The following is a 21,068-nucleotide window of genomic DNA, read 5'->3' as shown; positions in this document are numbered from 1 at the left end:
AGACATAGATATATATGTGGGAAGAAATTTTCACCTCATATCGTAATTATAACCATAATAAGATAAATAATTGTTTGTCTTGTTTTCTGCTGTCTCAGTTTTAAATGTCTTTATTATGAAACGGCAGACAATACAGACAAGATTTACTAAATGGAATTGGAAAAACAGTACAACCTCTCCTTTACTTATTTTTCTGCAAAGAGGGGCGACAGAATCCTCCCGCTCTGGTCATCTACCCTGCTATAAAGTTGTTCCCGCTCGCTACTCGTATTTGCCCTACGTGTCTGCGAATAATGACAACCCGAACTTTGTTCGAAAAGAAACTTGCTAACCATTAAATTTACACTTGTCAGCGTGCATGCGTGTATTTTTCCCGCGGGAATATTAAACATTTTCATTTTACTTTTCTTCTTAGAAAGCCGTGATGGTTTATTGCAGGGCAGGCCTATGGGTATGAAGTCCTGATATTTGGTCACCGTGGTGGGAGGAATTTTTCGTTTAACTTATTGTTTGCTAAACTTTTCGGTTTTCGCTTGGCACTGTGTCTAACTTGTTTGATTTCAAGACAGTGAACTGTGCCATTACAGTAGTTGTAAATTGTTATAATAATTTGTGGTTCTTGTATCATCTCCATCGTTTCGAAAATAATCGATTTTCACTCACTATTTTGGAGACTGTACTTGCACGTAGTCGTTAATTGTATTATTTAGTTTTCATTGCCATTAAAGGAGCCTGCATAATGGACAAATCCGTTGTAAGGCAGTCTTCATCAAGTAGGCCTAATGTTAGAAAGGAGTCTAAGACCGAGCCGGAAAATAAGAAACAAAATAAATCTTTTGGATTTTACTGGAGCGGCGATATAGCAAGTCCAGTTCCGGAATGTCTTGTTGTGGGGAGAAACTGAGTAATAATGCGATGGTTCCAAGCAAGTCGAAGCGACATTTCACATTAATGCATCCATCCCTTGCTCTTAAGGATGCAAATTTATTTCGCTTGGTGGAGCAAAATAAAAACAATGCTAAATTTATGACTTCACTCTTAAAAACGTCAGATAAAATCCTGGAAGCTGGCTATGAAGTAGCTGAACTTATAGTAAAGGCAAAAAGCCTCATACAGTAGCTGAATCGCTTATCAGGCCCACTTGCATGGAAGTGGTGAAAACAGTTTTAGGGGTGGAGGCACCCAATGGGATACCTCAAGTGCCACTGTCACGTGAAACCACCAGTCGCCGGGTTGGTGACGTCATGTGATATTGAATTAAACTTGGGGAAGAAAGTCAATGTCAGTAGAAGCTTTTTCCCTTCAGAATGACGAGTCTATGGACATCAGTGGTCAAGCGCAATTAATTGCTTACATTACATTTGTTGGTTGTAACAGAATTGTAAGTAATTTTGTGTTCCGCAAGGAACTTCCCGAAAAACTGTGTCAGTGCATGTACGGATGGGGCGAAGTCAGTGACAGGCAATGTCGAAGGTTTCTTAGCGAAAGTGCTGGAGGTCAATTCGGATGTTGGGTTACATCACTGTCTTCTTCATCGTGAAGCTCTTGTTGCCAACTCTGAAGAAGTTCTCGACGAGGTTGTCAAGATTATTAACTTCAGCAAGTCTAAACCTCTAAATTCGCAACTTCTTTTAGTTTTGTGTCAAGAAATGGTTTCCGAACACACATCCCTGTTACTTCACATGCAAGTACGATGGCTGTCGCGAGTAAATGTACCGGGTCTACAATTTATGACTTTCGGGGCGTGCTTGCATTGCGTTATCGGGCGCTGCTGTTGACGTAGGCGGGACTTGTACGCGTGAGTCACGGGCGAGTCAGTTTCGGTGCCGCTAGTAACGGCGAACTACAAATATTTCTCGTCACTAATACATGTTATTACATTAATTGTTTTTACCTCAAATAACAAAAGATGTTCAAAGTGACTTCCTTGTGCAAGCTTTACATCTCGTTAATCGAAATACTCGACGAAGCTCTTCTTAGGAAATCGTCGAAATCAATTGTCGACTATCTTCTTTAAGTTCTTCTGTAGTGTGAGGATTGTTTACATAAACTTTGTTCTTCAGCATGCCCCACAGGTAAAAATCGCACTGGTTTAAGTCTGGGGAAGGCGGAGGCCACTGAACGATAACGTGTTCACCAAACACTTCTCCTAATGCTGACATCGACCGATCAGCTGTGTGAGCTGTAGCATTGTCTTGCATGAAGAAACCTCAAGTCGTTTCTTCGTCTGTCATTTCTTGGAAAAAGGGTCTACGTATTAAATTTACATAACGTTCACAATTTATGGTTTCATTATAAAAGATTAGCGCACCATGTATGTTACTGAGTTTACACATCAGAGAAACTGTATACCTATGCGTCTTCACTGCGTCGTCTGTTTAAGAATGTTCTGTGTATATCTTCGTTTTCTAAACCTGACTTAATGTTTACCAGCAGAAATAACCCTTTATAATACAATATTTCTCATTATTTTGGCATAACGCACCCTGCAAGCCCCTGGCATCTTCTATACCACAAATTAAGAGTTGGGGAAGTTAATGCAGTATGCGACCGCGCAAACACGATTTACAGTTACCCAAATTCTCAACTGACATTTTTAGCGTTCGTAAAACAGAAAGTACGACAATAGATATACACAATCACTAATTGCTATCTGTCACAGTTGACACGTTTTATTACAATGAAATCCACCGACACTTTAAAAATCTGTATTTTATTACGACATAACTCACCTTCAACAATACACTGCCAAGTGTTATGCCACCGGTCAACCCTCTTGGCGGACTGCAAGGTCGGGCTCCACTGGGTGGGGGAGTGGTACATTCTACCCCTCAATAAAACACCCTTCGCTAAGCTACTAATATAATTACATGATATTAAGGATGCAATGTCCGAACCAGAACTAACTCCTTACTCGTCACCACGAAACGAACAATATGTTCTACTCACCCCAGGTGCAAATCACCGCAGTTTTCACATTGTGGCCACCAGCGATACAGGTTCCGCCTTCAAATGTTGAACTCATTTGTACTGGTTGTAATGTTTCTCCTTTCACAAATGGTTTTATCTTCAAAGAAGAGTGTCTAGGCTGTGTCTGGTGATGTTGCACTGCTAACTTCCTCTTCTTTATATGATGATGTGTGACTCCAGTCGAATCTTGAGTCGACGAATAACTTTGTGATGTTAATATTCCTTTGGATATTAAACTCCATTGTACGTAATGTGGATTCTTGTCCATTGGAACTGTCTTCATCTGGTGTGAGTGAGCGATGAACGAATGACGGGTCCGCACCTGGTCCGTGGTTTGTATTCCGGTTGAAGTGTCTTTTGACACTTTGCGTTCTTGCTTACTTTCTGAAATTGTAAAAGAAACGTCGCTTTGTCTTAATATCTTCTAGACTAATTAACGAATCTCTCTTCTGTATTGCCGCACGTATTTGTGGTTGTGCTTGTAAACAGGAAGTCGCTTCCTTGATAACTTTAGTAAGTGTAGTGATGGTGCGTTTGATCTTCGACGTCTTATTAACTCCATAACACACTTCCCCAAACCACTCTTCCGTGGTACTTTGTCACATTCGAGATTTATTGTTCTCAAAACGCCTCTTCGAGGTACGCTTTGGTTCAGTCTAGCACGGACAACTGAAAAGTTGGCTGCGATAGGCGCTGGAAATTGATCAGTCGATTGTAAAATAACTCTCCAGACTGATTTTCCATTCTTGTCAGCTTGAATGGCTAACCGTTTTACTAATGCACCTGCTGGTTGCAGAGTGCTGTGCAAACACGCTCGTGCGGTTACAAAATTCTCAAACTGAACGTTTGGAAGCTCACACTGATTTAAACTCATTTTAATTTAGTAAGCGTGAAACTATACTAAATTAAAATGAGTTTACATCAGTGTGAGCTTCCAAACGGGTTATTATCCTTCCACCACCTCGAAGCGTTTGGAAAGATTTTGCGACATTTACAGCAATGACAGCAAAGGAATCCCTGTGGTGACCATTCCTACGTAAGACAGGAAGGAAAGGTGAAAGTCTATTTTCGCGTGTTTTAACTTCCACTCTTGGTCGTTGACAAGCTTCTCGACCTCATCTACCTTATGGCTTGTTATCCTTAAGTCGTCAAGATGATTTACAATGTTTTTTAATGGAGTGTCCAGATGAATGGTATTGAGATTATTACCTCGACCTTCCGGTTCACAACAGTTGTATTCTAGAGACAAAGGTGAATAATGTCTTTATCTGTATTATTTGACTCAACAACCGTCTGTGCTTGAATGAGAACCGTTGCACGTATTATTTAATTTAAGTTTTCCTGTGCCCTCTATGTCTGGGTTCTTGTTTGTTACAAAGAACTGTAAGGGTATCAGGTCGAGGGGGCAACGTATGACCATTCATTGTCATCTAACTGGGTCCATAGAGTCTGGTTCAACTCATCTACTCTCCGAAAGCAGCTGGGTGGTATAGTCCTAATGGATTGAAGTCTGGGTGACTGATTTTGTCTCAAAATGCCATATCACACAACGCGCGCGTTCCTGCACAGTCGCCATTTCACAAACGACTGAGAAACGTAAAGATGGCCGCTTATGCCATCTGTTGGCAAAAATAAATATCCAGAGTTTCACTGTAATCTGCCTTAAACCGCATGTGGCTAGCTCAATTTATTTGCGCTCCACAATTTTTCAAAACCCCGAAGGGACTTTGTGGACACACTGTATAGTCTTGTCTCTGCTTATGCTGATAATAAAGACCTGGTGAATTCTGAATTGGTTCGATGCGCAAGTCGAGAGTTACGACCTTTATCGCTCCTCTAGCAAGTAATCACAGGATTAACTTCCACATCTGTATCGTTCGTTTAGGAGTACGAATCGGCAACGTGTCTGTGGAATGTTTTTGAAAAATCATACAGAGACAAGGATTTAAAAAATAAAGTGCATCAGGTAATGGCAGCCGAGTTTCAAACGACAGTAAACGAAGTGCAAAGGAAACTGCATAACCTCCGGTGTGACAAATTACTGCGGAAGCCAATAGATATTCGTGTAGTTTCATTTTTGTTAATGTTATCATGGAGTTTGCATGGGTTGCCTTAGGTGTCAGTACACCAGGGAGTTGCGGAAAGTACGGACCAAAAACTGTGGTCAAGTCTGTAACCGTCCTTCCACACACTACTCGCTGTTTGTTTATTGTAGCCACGGGTCAAACCAAGTGACACACAGTTAAGCCAAATTCTTAACCATATTAGGTATACCGGAATACTTTATCCCAGCATATGTCTCCTTTGATTAAGTTGAAAAATGTCATTAAATTCCTCACCTCACTTTGAAGAACAGCGTTGTTTGAAAACAAATGCATCCATCCAAAGGAAGGGTATGCTGACAATGAATTTTAAATAATTACAAGAATAGTCATTCCTTTATATGCAGGCTGATCAACCAAGGCTTTCATGATGGGATCCTCGGGGAACACCTTCTCGACAAAGCTTAGGTACTGTGACGCTAATGCAGGGAGATCCAATCCCTCTCTTGCCAAGATTTGTATTAAATTAGACAAGTTTTGCGCATTCTCTGCTGAAAATGAAATTTGGGAGTCAGTAGGATATCTGATATCCTAGCAGATTCAGTCATCAGCCCACTTCTTGAAAATCCTATACCAAATGTAAAGAGCAACCGTGCTAAATCCGATCTCAAGCTATTGTATTTAAGGCAGGATTTGACCACAAGGTGGAATAAGGCTATTGTTGATTGGTACTGAGATGTATTGAGATCCCTGATCTGACTTCTGAGAGTTTCCTGAATTGCAGGGTTTGTTAGTTATGCTCCTGGTGCCACTTTGATGAATCCTACTGATCCAAGGCATGTAAGCAAGATCATGCAGACTTGGAGAGCTTCTACAGATGTCAACTCAGTCTCATTAGTTCGTAATGCTTGAGGCTAGTGGTACATTCTTCTAATACAGTCCGAGCTGGGCCCTCCCAAACCTCTGTGATAACTTCAGTGATTCTGAGACGGACTTTAAACGATAGTAATCATCCAGCTCCTGCAAGAATTGCACCACGTTCTGTTTATGGCAATCGAAAAAGTTTGGTAACACAATTCCGTTCAAAACGTGGCTGGGGCATTGAGGATGGGTTAGCTCGGCAAGTTCACGCGGTCTGTGCGCCTCAACGTCAGCGTTGCCAATAGTGACAAACAACAGGCACATGGTCGCTACCGCTATTGTCCTATCACTCTCTGGCCGGGTTTTAACGTTCGCTACAAGGTTAGAAGATGATCTTTGAACTGAGTTACTACTCGAATCACTTTGTTTCATAGGCTCTCTAACAGCTGACTGACCAACATTTTGATTACAACTGCTGCATCTAATTTTTCTTGTAGCTTTTCACCTAATTTAGCAGTTATTAATATTTACTATGTCTACTTTCTCTTGCATGAAATTTGGGTTATCCTCAGAAACTCTTTGTTCAAAACTTGAAAGTTCTCTAACCACCATGTCCCTAGTATTACTTTCTACCGCCGGCATATGTGATGTTAACCTCTCACTCACATTCTCATTCATGCTCGGTTACATTTGTTAATGTTTCATTTACACCCTTGCTTACGTCAACTAATTTCTCATTCATTCTCCCAATTTGTTGCCGAGTGTCTTGCCGCAGGGTAGCCACAGACTCATTTAACCCTGGAATACTACACCTATAAATAATCCTTGTAATACTATACTGGGGAACTATATACCCCAAGCGATATTTAAATGACAAAGATTTATAGTTTGAACAGACAACTTTTATTGAATCAGGAACTTTCTTATACGTAATAATTATATAATAATAATAATATATTTGGTTTAGAACTATATACAGAGATCTGTGGTCGCCTAACACCAGGTTTTCACGGCCACAGTCCTTACATACTACTGCTTACTACAACTATTCACTAATGCTACTCTACATAACTATTCCTTAATCCCTAATACTTTTTACATAACTCTTTCTTATTGTTCTCGTGCCTTCTACTCCAGTGGCAGTTCTAAATTCCTAATTTTGACCTGCCTTTTACATCTTACTTTGTACAGAAATCTCCCTACATCCCTGACCTCCGTGTCATTCGTAGTGCTTAAAATTTTCTTGAAGGCCAACTCTTCACCAACGGTGAACCACTTGTTCCTCAGGAGCTGTTCCCTCCACCTCAACCAATCAACCAAAAAAGCTAACTGAGGGCGGAGTCCTGCGGTTTTTCCCGTGTAACGGCGCTCCTTTGCAGGGTATTGGCATCCGATCCACTGCTACCTGTTTTCCGTGGAGTCCTTCCCTCGGCGCTCGTCGACCTTCTGACCGCAGGGGTGTCCACACCCCTGTCCCGCGTTTCCAATTGCATGTTCCTTGCCAAGTATTCCAGGTCGTAGGACCGCCCGTCCACCACCAGTTTATCCTTCAAAAAAGCTCTGTGCCCTCTCCTCTTAGCATCTCGTAAATAGGGAATCAGCTCCCTCCTACACTTTCTTATTTCTGGAGCAAAATCCTCGTCTACACTTAATGTGGAGCCACTCAGGTGCTTAGTGTTCCGGAGTACCTCTAGCTTAGAAGCGAACGTGGTAAATTTAACCAATATCGGGCGCTCACCTCTCCTTCGACCCAGCCGGCCTACGTAATCGATGTTCCCTTTCGGGATCTCTAATTTCATCGTTTCCTTGAGGAACTTGCATACCGTATCCAGCGTGTCGAAGTAGCCCTCCTCTCTTTTCTCCACCAACCCGAAAATAAGGATATTGTTCTTCCGATTTCCTTCTTCCAGCTGCCTTATTTTCCCGTCCATCGTCTGCTGCCGTTCCTCCCACTCTTTCACTACCCGGTTGATCTTCTTATAATCACTGATCACTTCATTTATTGACGCGCTTAGCGTCTCCAATTTCGGTCCTAAGTCCTTCGTCCCATTCCTCAAGTCACCTATTTCCTGGTTGTGCTTCTCCAAAAGCTCCTTGATAACTTTCGTCTCCCAAGCTTGGCTTTTAACATGGGATAAGATCTGGTCGATCTTGTCCTGATCGGTTGGCGGCCCCGGGTTTAGTTCTACTCCTCCAGTCACCAGAAGAGTCGCTAGTACCAGACCCAGGAACCACGTCTGTTGCCCTGCCAACTCAACTTTCCAGCTCCCTTCCGCGTGAATCCTCACTTTCCTGGCTGCAAAAGCGCCAACTCTGGCCCTGTAACTTTCTAACGTGACACCCATTGTTCCTGGAGCTGTAGAAAAAGACGTAATAATTAATGATATTTTAATATTTCTTTAACTAAATTCATAACTTATGAGCAGTTAGGGCACAAACACACTTTGTGGGCATTGCAGACAAATCGACAACACTTTTGGCGTTTGACTGTTGTTTTTCTGTCATTTTTCCTGGGGCCAACACAACATCGGCCCGAAATAGCAGTGTTGGTAGTGTGAGAAGCTTCTTGAGCTTTACGTTGGCTCCGCCTCCTAGAACTTCCCGGATGAGGTTGATGGTTTCATCTTTCATTTTTGTAAAAACCTGCTCGCTTAATCTATCTATTTCGGACATGAACTGTTTCGACAACTGCTCTGTATTTTTAACGATGTCCTCGCAGCTTGTTTAACTGTTCTTCTCCCTTCCTTTCACTTTCTAACCTTTCCTCGTTTTTCTGTATGGCCAGCCATATCATGCTTGATAATTCTGCCCGTGGACCCTGACTGATTATTTGTTCCATGTTTCCACTGGAATTACTAGCTATTACTGTCACTTCTCAGGGGGACTCACATTCCTTTTGCGCGCCTATATTCTCAACAGGATGCGTTGACTCATCCTCTTCGAAATCCTCAAACGAATTTCTGTCAAGCAAGGGTTGGGTGCACTGGCACTCTAAGTCTGTTAGTTAAAGGAAATAATTTGAACTAAAACTTGATAAAATATACTACAATTACGTAGGACTAACCTTTTCCCGTTCTGGTAGACTTCTTCATTTTTGCTCTCTCTCTTCTCAGAGAAGCAAGTAAGCTGGTCAGTTTCCTTTTGCATTCTTCTGTATCGATCTCCATTTCATTCGCCAACTCGACCCATGTATCGTTTTTCTGGAGTTTGTTATAATGATCTTCATGACGGGGATCCCACAAAATTGGTTTTTCCCAATATTTATCTATGGAAAATAAAATATTTCCCCGATCCCACTGCATTATCAGAACAACCTCTTCCGCCAGAACAATACGACTGTCAACACACAAATGGTGCTCCACATGTCGGACATGGAGGTTGTGTTAACAATTTCAACTCGCACTCGTGAATACGACGCCGCTCGACTGACTGACTGACTTGTAATGTAACACTCAAAGGGATTCGCGAAAAAACCGACAACACGATGGAGCGCCCGCGAGCGGCTACGTTCGCTGTCTTCACTTGTGTAATGTTCGATTTGTAACACGTTACATTACAGGCAAATGTTACAAGTCAGTCGCCACTTTCATTTTCGCTCACTTCGCCGCCGCAATCAGCCTCCCTTTTCTGCGGAGGGAGCGGCTTGCCATTACTAAGGGATTTTATTTTACTGACCTCTCTGTAGCAGCACTCAGAGATAACAGATCTCAAACCTTGTCGTACCCTTGATAACTCGTCTGTCAGCCGAGTGTCCTACACGTCCATGTAGTCGGTCGATGCGGCGTTGCCACGCGTCTCGGCGTCCGCAGTTCGAGCCTCGTCTAACGTATCGAAGATTCCCCCTCCTCGAAACGTACACAATCTGGATCCAGGCCTGTCGTCGAAGTTCTGCGTTGCCGGGTTGCCTATTCTCCCACGTGCCTCGGGCAATGTATTTTTCCAGATGATTTTACTTTAACCTTACGAGTATGGTGACATCGACTTTTTCCTTCGATGCCCCACGTTGGGCGCCAAAACGCTGTAACCGTCCTTTCACACGCTACTCGCTGTTTGTTTATTGTAGCCACGGGTCAAACCCAGTGACGTGCCTGACACTCCTGCGGTTACAACTTTAAATAATTCTGATGAGTGTGAAAGGGTTATAAGGAAATTCTGATAATGGGTGTGGGCTTTGTCTGTGGGCATGGGCCTCCGATTCTCAGGGAATATAAGGGGAAGGCAGTGGCGGGGTTGATGTCCCATCCATGTCACTATTTATTCTATATCTGTTAACGACATTCTAAGTAAATTTCGTAACTGAATGGGATCTTCCACCCACAACTCCCTGACAGGGCACGAATATGCCCCACGGCTACTACGACGTGAAATCCAGGGCTTTACCCAAATTGTTTTCTGTCTTCTCCTCTTCAAAAGATTTAAAATTACCGCAACACGTTGTTCGTCTGACATTCCGAACACACTGACAAATGGCGGCTCTCGGTTCATTGTCGTCACGTAGAGTTCCGTTTTGTCTCTTTTTTAGCTACTCTAAGGCAATGTCCTAGGTAAGCGATAAGAAGCGAGCTGCATTAGCAGCATGGGGTGTCATATGACATGAGGGAATCGCTTGTTGTGTCCTGCGTGAGAGACTGCAATAGAAACACACGGTCTTTCTGCGCATGCGCCTTACTGGCCAGCGCAGACCTGCGCGAAAATATCAAAATATTTGATCTTGGACTTTGGTCGCCGAACGCTTCTTTGTCACATAGGACAGCGCCGCACAAACTGCCAGTTTGATATTTCCGCTTCACCCACGCAACTCGCACCGCTCGCATTTAATCGCTCACGTAGGACACCGGGTCAGTGCCTCGTCGTGTAAACGTTCGTGAGAGAAGCGCGACATTGAGAGATATACAGTATTTCGCTCTCTCAAGCCGACAGTGATGTAGCCAAAGAATTTAGGCGGGAATTTGAACTCCTGTAGTACGCAGGAGACCCTCAAGACCTGAAAAAAACCATTTGCCTATTTTTAAATACTCTCCAAAATCAGGGTTTCATTGTAGACACCATATAGACTCGAATGTTATGCGTGCGACGATGTTTAAAGTTTGTAGCAGAATGTCAAACCGACGCGCTGCTGGAAGCGTCATTTCCCTGGTTCGAAACATTCTAACCAGTGACATAGTTACTTATATACAGCTCTTACGTGTAATTAATTGGCTCTTTCAAATTGCCTCACTCACACTCCTTAAAATGCATGGTCCAGTAATATTCGTCTGCTGAGCGACATTGAACCATTATGTTCAAAGTGAGTTTTGGCATACTGTAGCCATAAATGTCAGTGTGTGACACATGGGACTACACCCAATTCACGGCATGTTATTACCCATTAGTGTCAAAACGAAGACTTCCAAGCAACGAAGGTCCTCACACATCTGTTTTTTAAAAACTTTGGCGGATGCTATGAAATGGAAGCATCCACCCCAGTAACACACCCCAAGCACCACACAAAGTTACAGTTTTGAAAAGAAACTACATTAAACTTAAATTAATAAAATAATAAAATTTAATCGTATGATTAAGTTTTCCTCAGCAACAGATGTAATTTGGACCGTTACAGTGGGTGGCTGCATTGTCTATTTCCGTAGGTATCGCGTTGTTTGCTAGAAATGTGTTTAAATTGTTTTCAACCACAGTCTGAAAAAGCTGCCAGTTGGCGTCTGTATAGACATAACGTGGTCTTCGGCTGGCCAGTTTGGGCTGTGCCTCGTTTTGTCGGCATATCAGGTTTATGGTTAGAGTGGGAAGAGCCTAACGGTTTTATATCGTGGTGAGAGTGGACGTTGTTTTAACACCGGGAAGTCCAAGACGTTTGTGCTTTCTGAGTCGTTATCTGGAATGTGAGTAGGGTTAATGGGGGCGGCGATTAAGTAGGGTCATTTAGGGATAGCTCGACACCTTAAGAAAAAACTTTAGGCTTCAGGAATATTTTTTGAAAATTCAAAACAAATTTTCATATATTATCCATGGAGGTACGTTTTATTTGTACTACAATAATAAAGCAGGTAAGTTTAAGGTAAACAGTGTAATTAAGAAAAAATGGAGGCAAAATGTTGACTTCTCCCTGTGTGTGGGGAGATTTAGACATGTGCATGGGAAATATTAGGAGACTGTAAATGCTGAACAGAAACAACTTGAATTCATAAAATAATGCCAATAAACAGTAAATATGCGAAATTAAAAGCAGGCGTTACATGTGAACTGGTTATCTGCTCCATTTTCCACGCAAGTTTCATGTCGCCGAGACATTTAACCCATTGTTCGCCAGCTTTGTCATCGTAATAGTAGGCACTGCACACATCACAGTAATTTTCATCACGGTTGATGTTACTTGAGGAGCTGGGAACATCCGTCCCGAGCCGTCGCTCTGAATGGCGGCTAATAATTGTCTTAATTTCAATACGCTTTCTGTCTGCTCTCTCTCAGTTTTCCCCTGAAGGCTGCTGATGTTACATCGGCCGATTCCTGTTTCTTCCTTCCTTTGCGAATAGAGCAGTCGCTTCGGGATTTTACCACTGGAACTGGTGACAATTCTTCAAAGGACGTAGAAGTTGATGAGGGTGCAGGGGAGTCAATAATGTCTTGTGCAAGGCGAACAGGATCTCCACCATTGAGCGCTGGCACAAGCTCATACTCGAAGACGTCATCTGCCAGTACGCCAGGGTTGTATGGGTAGATTCCACATTTTCGAAACCCACTAGTCAAGTTACCAACTGTTGCTGACTTATCCCATGCCAGCTTCAATGGGTCACCAAAGTCCTCCTTGGTAATTCCCTTCCCTGGATGCTGGCGAACGAAGCTTCTGCAGGCCTCGTAAAAGTGCTTAAGGCTCTTGAAATAAGAAACATCAAGAAGCTGACACTTATGGGTGCTATTCGGGGGTAGGCACAGCATTTCAATTCCTAATTCTGATGCTTTCTCAAGCACATCTGGATCTTTGCAATGGGATGCATGTCCGTCTAATATTACCAGAACTTTTTCTTGAAGTTGCACGTTGATCACAGTATGGTAGGCTATCTTCTGTACAGTTACAGTCTTTGCCACTACAGTGCAGCTGTCGCTAGAGCGAAATTTGTTAAAAGTGTCGAGATCTCCATAAATGACTATATTCGGTTTTGTTGTAGTTGAACAATGTTTGGCCCGGCGCGTTTTTCCTGATGGAATGCCACGTGTGTTGCACTCGACACTTCTGTTGCGTAAACATGAACTCATGTCGCTTTTGAGGGCGTAGGCTGAGGTTGGTTTGTCAACTTGGATGTAGTGATAGGGTGCGTTATCTAAGACGTTTACTGCATGAGTTGGAAGGTTGGGAACCAATTTTTCAACTAGCCATATCTCAACATTTTGCTGGTCATTTGACCATGATGATCTCCTGTCGCACTTCCAGCCTTGTATACGAGTTGTTCATTAGGAACAAAACCATTAATGCCTGTTTCCAGAGTTCACGTTTTCCTGGATATCCATGACGTCATCGCCTGGCCAGCACTTTGTAAACGTCAGATTGCTGTCCACCCACATTCCTCTTCCCTTTACTGCTTCATTTTCACAAGATATTTTGATTTCCGTTCGACCTCACAATCAAAATTTTTCTTTTTGAATGGCATTTCTTCCACTTAAATCCCATTCTTTTTGCAACTGCCTAAAGACTTCGGACACCAAGGATGTTTTTCCTTTCTTGTCTTGTTTAACTTTCTTGATTGTTGAGAGCAAGATTATTTCTCTCCTGGATCGAATCAATCTGTGGTAATTCTACAAAAGTTCATGTAGTAATGCAATATAGGTTGTACAGAGCACATGCACTAACGAACACAGGGCACAGAACTCAGGCTGTCTGTACTTGGAATCCATGGTTTTTGAACTGAGACAACACCTGAACCGATAGCTGCTCCTCCTCCGGTCCATTTGCTACCATTTATGAACCATCAGCTCATCCGGTCCACCTAATACTCGCTGACTCGGTTGCTCGTGTATTCTACGCCCCGAGATATTCGTGGGGAAACCAAGGAACATTGAAGGCAGTTGAACATAACAATCAATTAAATTAAATCCCAATCAATTTTGAAGTTAAACAAACAAAAAAATGAATTTAATGTGAAAAATTGATAAAAACAAAACAAGAATTACAAAAAAGAAACTGTGTTACAAAAAAAACAAGAATACAATTAATCTTTCGGAAGATAAAATTAAAGTTACACAAGCATACGCCCAAGTGTGTCCATACTTGATGGCAGCCACACCTTCAAACATCGTAGAAAAACCATTCTCCACTTAAAACAGAATACTACGTAAGGCCCCCCTTAAACATTTGAATGTTTGTAGGCGCAGTTGGCTACCTACAAACTCCCCTTTAGCCGCCAGGCCGGCTTTACACTAATATCAACACAATTTATCATCACCTCCACCTCGTAGCCACGCTACGTTACAACACCATACGACAATTATTTGGCGAAGTGCAACTAAAGGCGTTCACACCTTTTCAACCTTGCCACTTCCCAATACTACTCACGGTACCCCATGGCACGCCTTCTCCGGCTGTCACACCAGCCTCAACACAACATCATACACAAAATAATACACAGACATCCATATACACACAACACTCGCACACACCCAACACCCAGTGAATTTACAGATACACGATACGTACATAACAACGTTCTTTCCAAAGCTTCAACTTTTCTACGCGACCTTATTTACCTTATGGTCCGCGAAGAATCATGAAAGATCAAATCCCAAACATTGATCAGTCATCCATTTGAATCACACCAGGATTCAAAGGCTCGATCTTGTCTCGGCGTGACACACGCCCCCATGAGACCAAGATAGCCGCTAGCCTCACTACCAGGCATAAGCTTGGATCACGTGTTCCACTACGCAGTAGCTCGTGATCAAACCGGTGTTTCCCCCGTCTTATCGCGCTGCTACTCTCGCACAGAGGCATCCCATACTACCTTATGCAACAGTCTGCAGACGCGATACATTCACCAAAACGACAATTACACTTTCATTTACACGCTAACAAAAGAGTAATTACATGATTAAACAAATACAATTCCCGTCAACCTATATGACGATACATACACGACAGTATGGTGAGGCCCTTTGTTACAACCGGGCCACACCCTATCACAAGCACAGCATACTTACAAGTTCCATTTATTCACAACAAATAATGACACAACAAGAAGATAAACTTATGTACAGGATGCAGATCCAGCTGACTATTCATAATGAACGTACTAAGTTATGTTTGGACCAAAATTGACGGCCTCCACAATTTTTTTGGTGCCAGACATAACTCTACGCACGTCTGTCCATTATGACCGTCGAGCCGGAAGAGAAAGACCCAAGCCAGGTCAATCCTAATCACGCGTCTTCCCGAGCCTGAGACATGGAGAGGGGGGAAAGAAGCTAATTGGTTCGTAATGACGTAAGGGAACATAGAGGATTATGCTAGCTGGATCATCGTCTTGCGGTACTTCACCTTCTCGTGGCCAGCCAAACACAGTTCAAGTGCCGGCCGCCAGAGGTCATTGAGGCCCTGAACCTAAAAACGGTTCACACCGCACAATAGATACAGCATAAATGCCTTACCTACCCCAAATGCCACATGCCTGTTTAAGTCCCCTGCCTTTCTTCCTTTCAAATACGGCCATACTTGCCAGTACCGGACAAGACTTGCCTTTCTTCAAATTCAAAGAAATGTTGCTTGTTGCCGCCATCTGCATTTCTCCGCTCATTCTACAGCTGCAGTACTCTCTCTGAGCTCTGGTCGCTGACTGAGTCGCCCGCAATGTGAACACGTGATTGCCATCTATGTATCTCGTGGTCGTTGGTCTCCTGTGCGTCGCTCACTTCTTGTTGGTCGACGGCGGCCATTGGTCGCGGCCGCCCTCGTGTGTAAGCTCGTACTTAGCTTTTCTACTTGGTGGTCGTTCAGCGACTGGTCGCCGGCGACCGGTGTGATAACATTTCCAAAAAATTAACTCTATTGCCAGTTATGTTACTGCAAGGGTTCACCATAAAGAGAATTCGTATATTAGGTATGCCTGCAACATACAGTTAACATTTAGAATACAGTTTCAGTCTGTTTTTGTCATGTCTTCTTCGAGTGCCTTCCCCGCTAGCTAAGGTTGGCGATCACATCACTAAACGTTTCACGATCCTGTCCGAGATGGAACAAGGCAGTCGCGCTTTGGATCCCGGTCCATTGACGAATATTCTGTAACCAAGATAGTCTCCTCCTGCCAACTCCGCGTCGTCCCTCGATCTTCCCCATCCGTGATTAATTCGCCTCGCCATAGTGAAGTAGATGTGATTTTCTTCGGGAATTATAATGCGGTGGTTTCCCTACTTGCCTTCCGCATCGCAGTACTGTAGTCGCTTCGAATTCATTATTCCCACGCCTACAGTATTCCAGTGAGTAGCCGGGCTGAAGATTCATTTTCTAAGCCTTCTCCTGGTACTGGTGATTACTGCTGCCAGTCACCAGGAATGTTTATTGACTTTCCAGTCTAGATCCGTAGTGATTTGTAATGACAGGGTCACCTCGAGAAGGATATGGCTCATCGCCACGCAGTACGGTCTTGGTAAGAGAGAGGTTAAGGATCCTGTTCCGGAACTATCATCTTACCCTATGAGATTGTGAGGAACAGTGCCCAGACTATCCGTAACAAAGGTGCTACCACTCGAACCCCTATTAGACCCCTTAGAAAGTTTGTCTGCTCTTCCTTAGCACCAGATTATATAGAATCTTGGGCGCGTTTGCAGGTGAGAGCTAGCAAACTAACGCGAAGTTCGAATGCTGCTCAGTCACCTCAGAAACGACAAGTCCTGTTGAAGCCACTTTCATGTTTTCATACCAGTTCAATTAAAGTGAATTGATAAGGCTGAAAGGCAGCAAAGACGCCCGGGGCATTACATTAGGTTAGTACATCTTATATACAACCACAAGGTTGAACAGAAGCAACTGGAGTTTACGACGGCTCGGCCAGGCATGAACTATCACTCTCGACAGACGTTTCGATGTCCTCACTGTCTTCGCTCTCTGCAGCCTGAAATTCGTCTTCTTCATCGCTGCCATCGCCTGTATTAATAATGAATCGTCAACAGTTCGCTCCATGAAGCAGCCCTTTTCCCAATACTGTTCTAGTTCTCCAACATGCATACAGTACCCTTCCCAGTCTTGCTGTGTAACAGAACTGATTGCCTCAGTTGTTTGTAACTGCAAGGCCTGCAGAGAAAACTCACCGGCTACGTTGTTCTCACTCCACTTCTCGAAATTGGTATGATTCGTTTCTCCATGTCCAGGGACATTAAAGTCTCCAAGTAACAAGATGCGATAATTAAAAGTATCTAAGGATTTTTCCAAAAATCTAAAATAATTATTTAACTTGTCAACCTTTGTGTCGGGCGAAAAATAGTGATTACCAATAAGTAAATTATCCCCATACAATTTCTTCACAAAATTCGAGATCGACACGACGCTTCACTCCCATAACAGAGTCAGAGATAGCGATTAATGCGCCACCGCCACGTAAAATGGAGCCATAGACTCTGTCCGCACGATGAACTATGTAAGTTTCAGGAAAAACATTATGGGTAGAAAATGAATCGTTTAACCAGGTTTCGGTTATGCAAATAATTTTAAATGCAGAAGAGCACACATTACCATAAACTGCAGATGATTTAGTCCTGAGGCCACGCACATTTTGATAGAAAATATCAAGGTCTTCGTCGTAAGGCATGGCTTTACTGATACCCCTATGAGAGATGGTCGACTAAACAGGGAGAGGCGCCTCCTCCACACACTCCATCATCACCTCCAGAAGCATCAGAGGGCGCTGCATCCATAGGCAAAACCCGTGAACTAGCTACAGAAAGGACAGGGTCATCCCGGGAATAAATTTGGTTAGAGTTGAGCCTTCCAAAAAAGGAACAATTAAGCAGCCGTTGGGCCACACCCCGATGTTATTATTTAAAGAAAAGTCTTCCTCATTTACAGAAACACAAAAAGAAGCATAAGACTTAAATTTAGTCTTAAGCCTGGTACATACCAGTAAAGTTATATTAAGTTGCTCCAGAAGAGATTTTTCAACATCTTTTTCAGAGACGTCCGGAGAAAAACGAGAAACATAAAGTGATTTAGTTCGGGGTCTTTTGGCAATGATGGGGAGGGTGGAAACGCTTCTAACCCCAATCAAAGGTGCCCTATTTCTACGCAGTGGCTGCGTAACATTGGTGGGGATTTCTTTCCCGGACAATGCCTTCTTCTTTTTGTCGACGACTGTCACAAATCCATCGCCGGAAGTAGTAGGAACAGCAACATCTGCATTCTTCCCGGCAGTAGACTTAACAGGAACGGTGCTGATGTCAGAAACACTAGCAGACACGGAATGATGGTCAGGCAAACGGGCGGCAGCCACTTCACTGTAGGACTTTGCTGCAATAACAATAATAATAATAATTCAATTCATTTATTTAAGTGTTTGCCAACAGCAAGAAGCCAGAAACAGGCAAACACTGATAATACATACAAATAATAAAGAAATATTACAAATACAAAATACGGATTAACTAAATATGTAAATGTACCATGTTAAATATAACAGCCAAATACAGGCAAAAAAAAACAAAAACAAAAAACAAACTTAAAGCTCGTCCCGAGCAGCACCCGAATATGGCGTCAACCTGTCCAGGTGGACTACCATCATCCGGGCGCTGACCATCTCCAGATGCTGGCGGCATGTTTATGTGCGTCATAGATTATCCTGTAGTGCAGACTCCATTGTTGACAATCCCACTTCTGACACCAATGTAACGTGGGTCGGCGTTGCGACCTTGGATTGTCAACCCTGATTTATTCACGTCAAATTAAATCGGATACAGAGGTCTGCACATACAGTCATCTCTATACAACAACACACTCGAGTCTCTGTGCGCACACACACACACATTCTCTTACGCCCTGTCCATCGAGTCTATCTGGTCCCCGAGCTCCGCTCTTCACACTCTTCTTCTACACGTCGGCCCGTAGCACCCCACTGGACACACGCTGGCCCCTCGGCCGCCCCGGTCCACGTACCCGGTGCTTGCTCACGCAGCCGACCCGTCCTTACTCGGCGTCGGCTCGTAGCACCCCCACTGGACACTCGCTGGCTCCTCGCCGCCACGGTCCACGTACCCGGTGCCTGCTCACGCAACCGACCCGTCCATACACGGCGTCGGCCCGTAGCACCCCACTGGACACTCGCTGGCTCTCTCTCTCTCTCTCTCTCTCTCTTTCTTTATGCTGCAAACAATATTTCTCTTTACGTTTTTGTAGCTCCTACATCAATTCAAATTTGTACATTATTTTCACAATTAAAGTAAATAAAATTAAATTGTTCGTCGTGGTTGTAATTTAACACTCTTTTACGATTCGCCTCCTTCTTGTTAGCATTTTTCCTCCTTCTTGCACGTTGCTCCTCCATCAGTTTGTCTCTGCGTATGTAGGCGTAATCGCTTGCATTCGGTAGGTTCTTGATGACACAAGTCGAGAGAAAGTTTCTACAAACATTCATCTCTGCCAGTTGGTACCATCGATTTTCCTTGTCATGGAAACATGCGACGTGTGAGACGAAATCTGTCCCGTTATAATATCCACTGATGACGAAGATCATATCGTCGATGTGTTTAAGCCACATGCATAGAAGTTCATGTAAGGGATCTTGATCCACGTGTCTTCTGCAAGTTCATACTTTTCGGTTCTGATCACGCCTGATGTCTCGTTGAATCCTCCTAGGGCGTACAGACAGCCGTGGTACTCGACGCAGGAAAAAGAGGCACGTCCAGAAAGCATTGGTGCAACGAACGTCCATCGGTTGGTGTCGGGGTCATAAACTTCTACCGAGTTTAGATAATTCTGATTCTGACTATCAAATCCACCAGCGACGTATATTTTGTCATTCAATACAGCCACACTTAAATTGTATCTGCATTCATGCATAGGCGCCACCTCGCGGCATGTCTTCGTAACAGCGTTGAAGCAGAAACATGAGCTTAAGACTTCCTCACCGTTGCAACCACCGACGACGTAAATGTCGAAACCGACTACTGCCGTACCATGGTAGCCTCGCCGGCCGATCGAGTCGACCCCCTCCACCACAGTCCACCGGTCTGCTCGTGCGTCGTACGCTTCGATCACATCTGTCATTGTTGTGTCACAACACCCACCAATAGCAAACAAAATGTCCTGTGGGATTTGCGGGTAGGCAATCCTTGGTGTAATGAATTCATTGTACTTCTTCGTCAACCTTTTCACGTCGTCCAGGAATGTGAGCGTCTCCGAGATCACGGCTTTGCACGCCTTATTTCCCGTTACGTACGGGTGATTTGATACCTTGCGACACGCAAGATGCCGAAACAGTTGTCGGCGTCTATCGTGTCCTTCGCGTCCATGAGGAAGTCGCAGCAGAGTTTAATAATGTCCGGAATACACAAGTAGTCAGCTGCCACAAGCAGCTTATATGCGTTGTCGGAGCGGATGTCCACCTCGCGAAAATAAACATAATCCAATATATGAGTCATCACGACAGAGCTAATTCCGTGGAGGAGAATATTAGTCTCCTCACCGGTGTGCAGTGTTGTCGTGAAGAGTTTCCCGAAATATTCGCTGCTCATCAATAGAATCACTCTGTGGACTGGAAAGACGCCGCCGTCCTCCAACCTCAGCACCGTGTCACACAAGAGGTTCTTCTCCCTCACCTCGTTCAGACGAACAAATGCTTCTGTGCGACTTTGGTTTGACTCCATCTCCTCAAACTTAGATCAAGAGGAAGAGACTACGATGTCCACCGCCAATGATCAGTTTAATCAAAAATAAAATGGAGAGAGTTGAGGGCACTTTCACAGATTTCTTAATAATTCTTATATAAGAAAAGAATTTGTGATATTCTAAAAGGTTTTAACAGCACAAAATTGTCTACTCTACGACGCACTTTTTCTGCAACCGACTCACAGCCAGCCAACCAAAAAGCTAACTGAGGGCGGTAGACTTTAGCGGCGGCATGAAGTCGTCGCCGGGCGAAGTCCTGGTGGTCCTCGGCGAGTTTTCTGCGGTTTCGTGCTCGTCAGCACACCACTCGGCTCCTTACAAAATAAATCTAAATACCCATT

The 21,068-nt window shown here is 43.6% G+C and overlaps 3 protein-coding genes across 4 annotated transcripts in view; 1 reads left to right on the top strand and 2 right to left on the bottom strand.

The window, feature by feature from the left end:
- LOC147872172 (ribosomal protein S6 kinase beta-like) overlaps positions 1–21,068 on the top strand; it is a 353,544-nt gene that overhangs the window by 125,555 nt on the left and 206,921 nt on the right. The gene's annotated exons all lie outside the window — the stretch shown is intronic.
- LOC147872180 (uncharacterized) lies at positions 6,780–8,937 on the bottom strand. Its single transcript, XM_087358849.1, has one exon. The coding sequence runs from the start codon at positions 8,216–8,218 to the stop codon at positions 7,199–7,201; it is 1,020 nt and encodes a 339-aa protein (XP_087214975.1). The 5' UTR covers positions 8,219–8,937; the 3' UTR covers positions 6,780–7,198.
- Positions 11,873–15,840, bottom strand: LOC147872179 (uncharacterized). 2 transcript variants are annotated; one of them, XM_087358851.1, is made up of 2 exons: positions 15,477–15,840; positions 11,873–13,782 (listed from the first exon to the last, which is right to left on the bottom strand). In XM_087358851.1, exon 2 carries the CDS (start codon positions 13,122–13,124, stop codon positions 12,309–12,311), a length of 816 nt encoding a protein of 271 aa, XP_087214977.1. In that variant the 5' UTR covers positions 13,125–13,782; positions 15,477–15,840; the 3' UTR covers positions 11,873–12,308. The 2 variants fall into 2 exon arrangements, with proteins under 2 accessions (XP_087214977.1, XP_087214976.1); XM_087358850.1 differs by having other exon boundaries at positions 11,873–13,884; positions 15,060–15,818.

The sequence above is a fragment of the Zootermopsis nevadensis genome, unplaced genomic scaffold, assembly GCF_977971745.1.
Source record: "Zootermopsis nevadensis isolate Lab colony 2312 unplaced genomic scaffold, Znev_1.0 Znev_ptg000030l, whole genome shotgun sequence".
Classification (NCBI taxonomy): domain Eukaryota; kingdom Metazoa; phylum Arthropoda; class Insecta; order Blattodea; family Termopsidae; genus Zootermopsis; species Zootermopsis nevadensis.
The sequence above is the reverse complement of the archived record's forward strand: the minus strand, read 5'-3'. Positions and strand labels throughout refer to the sequence as shown.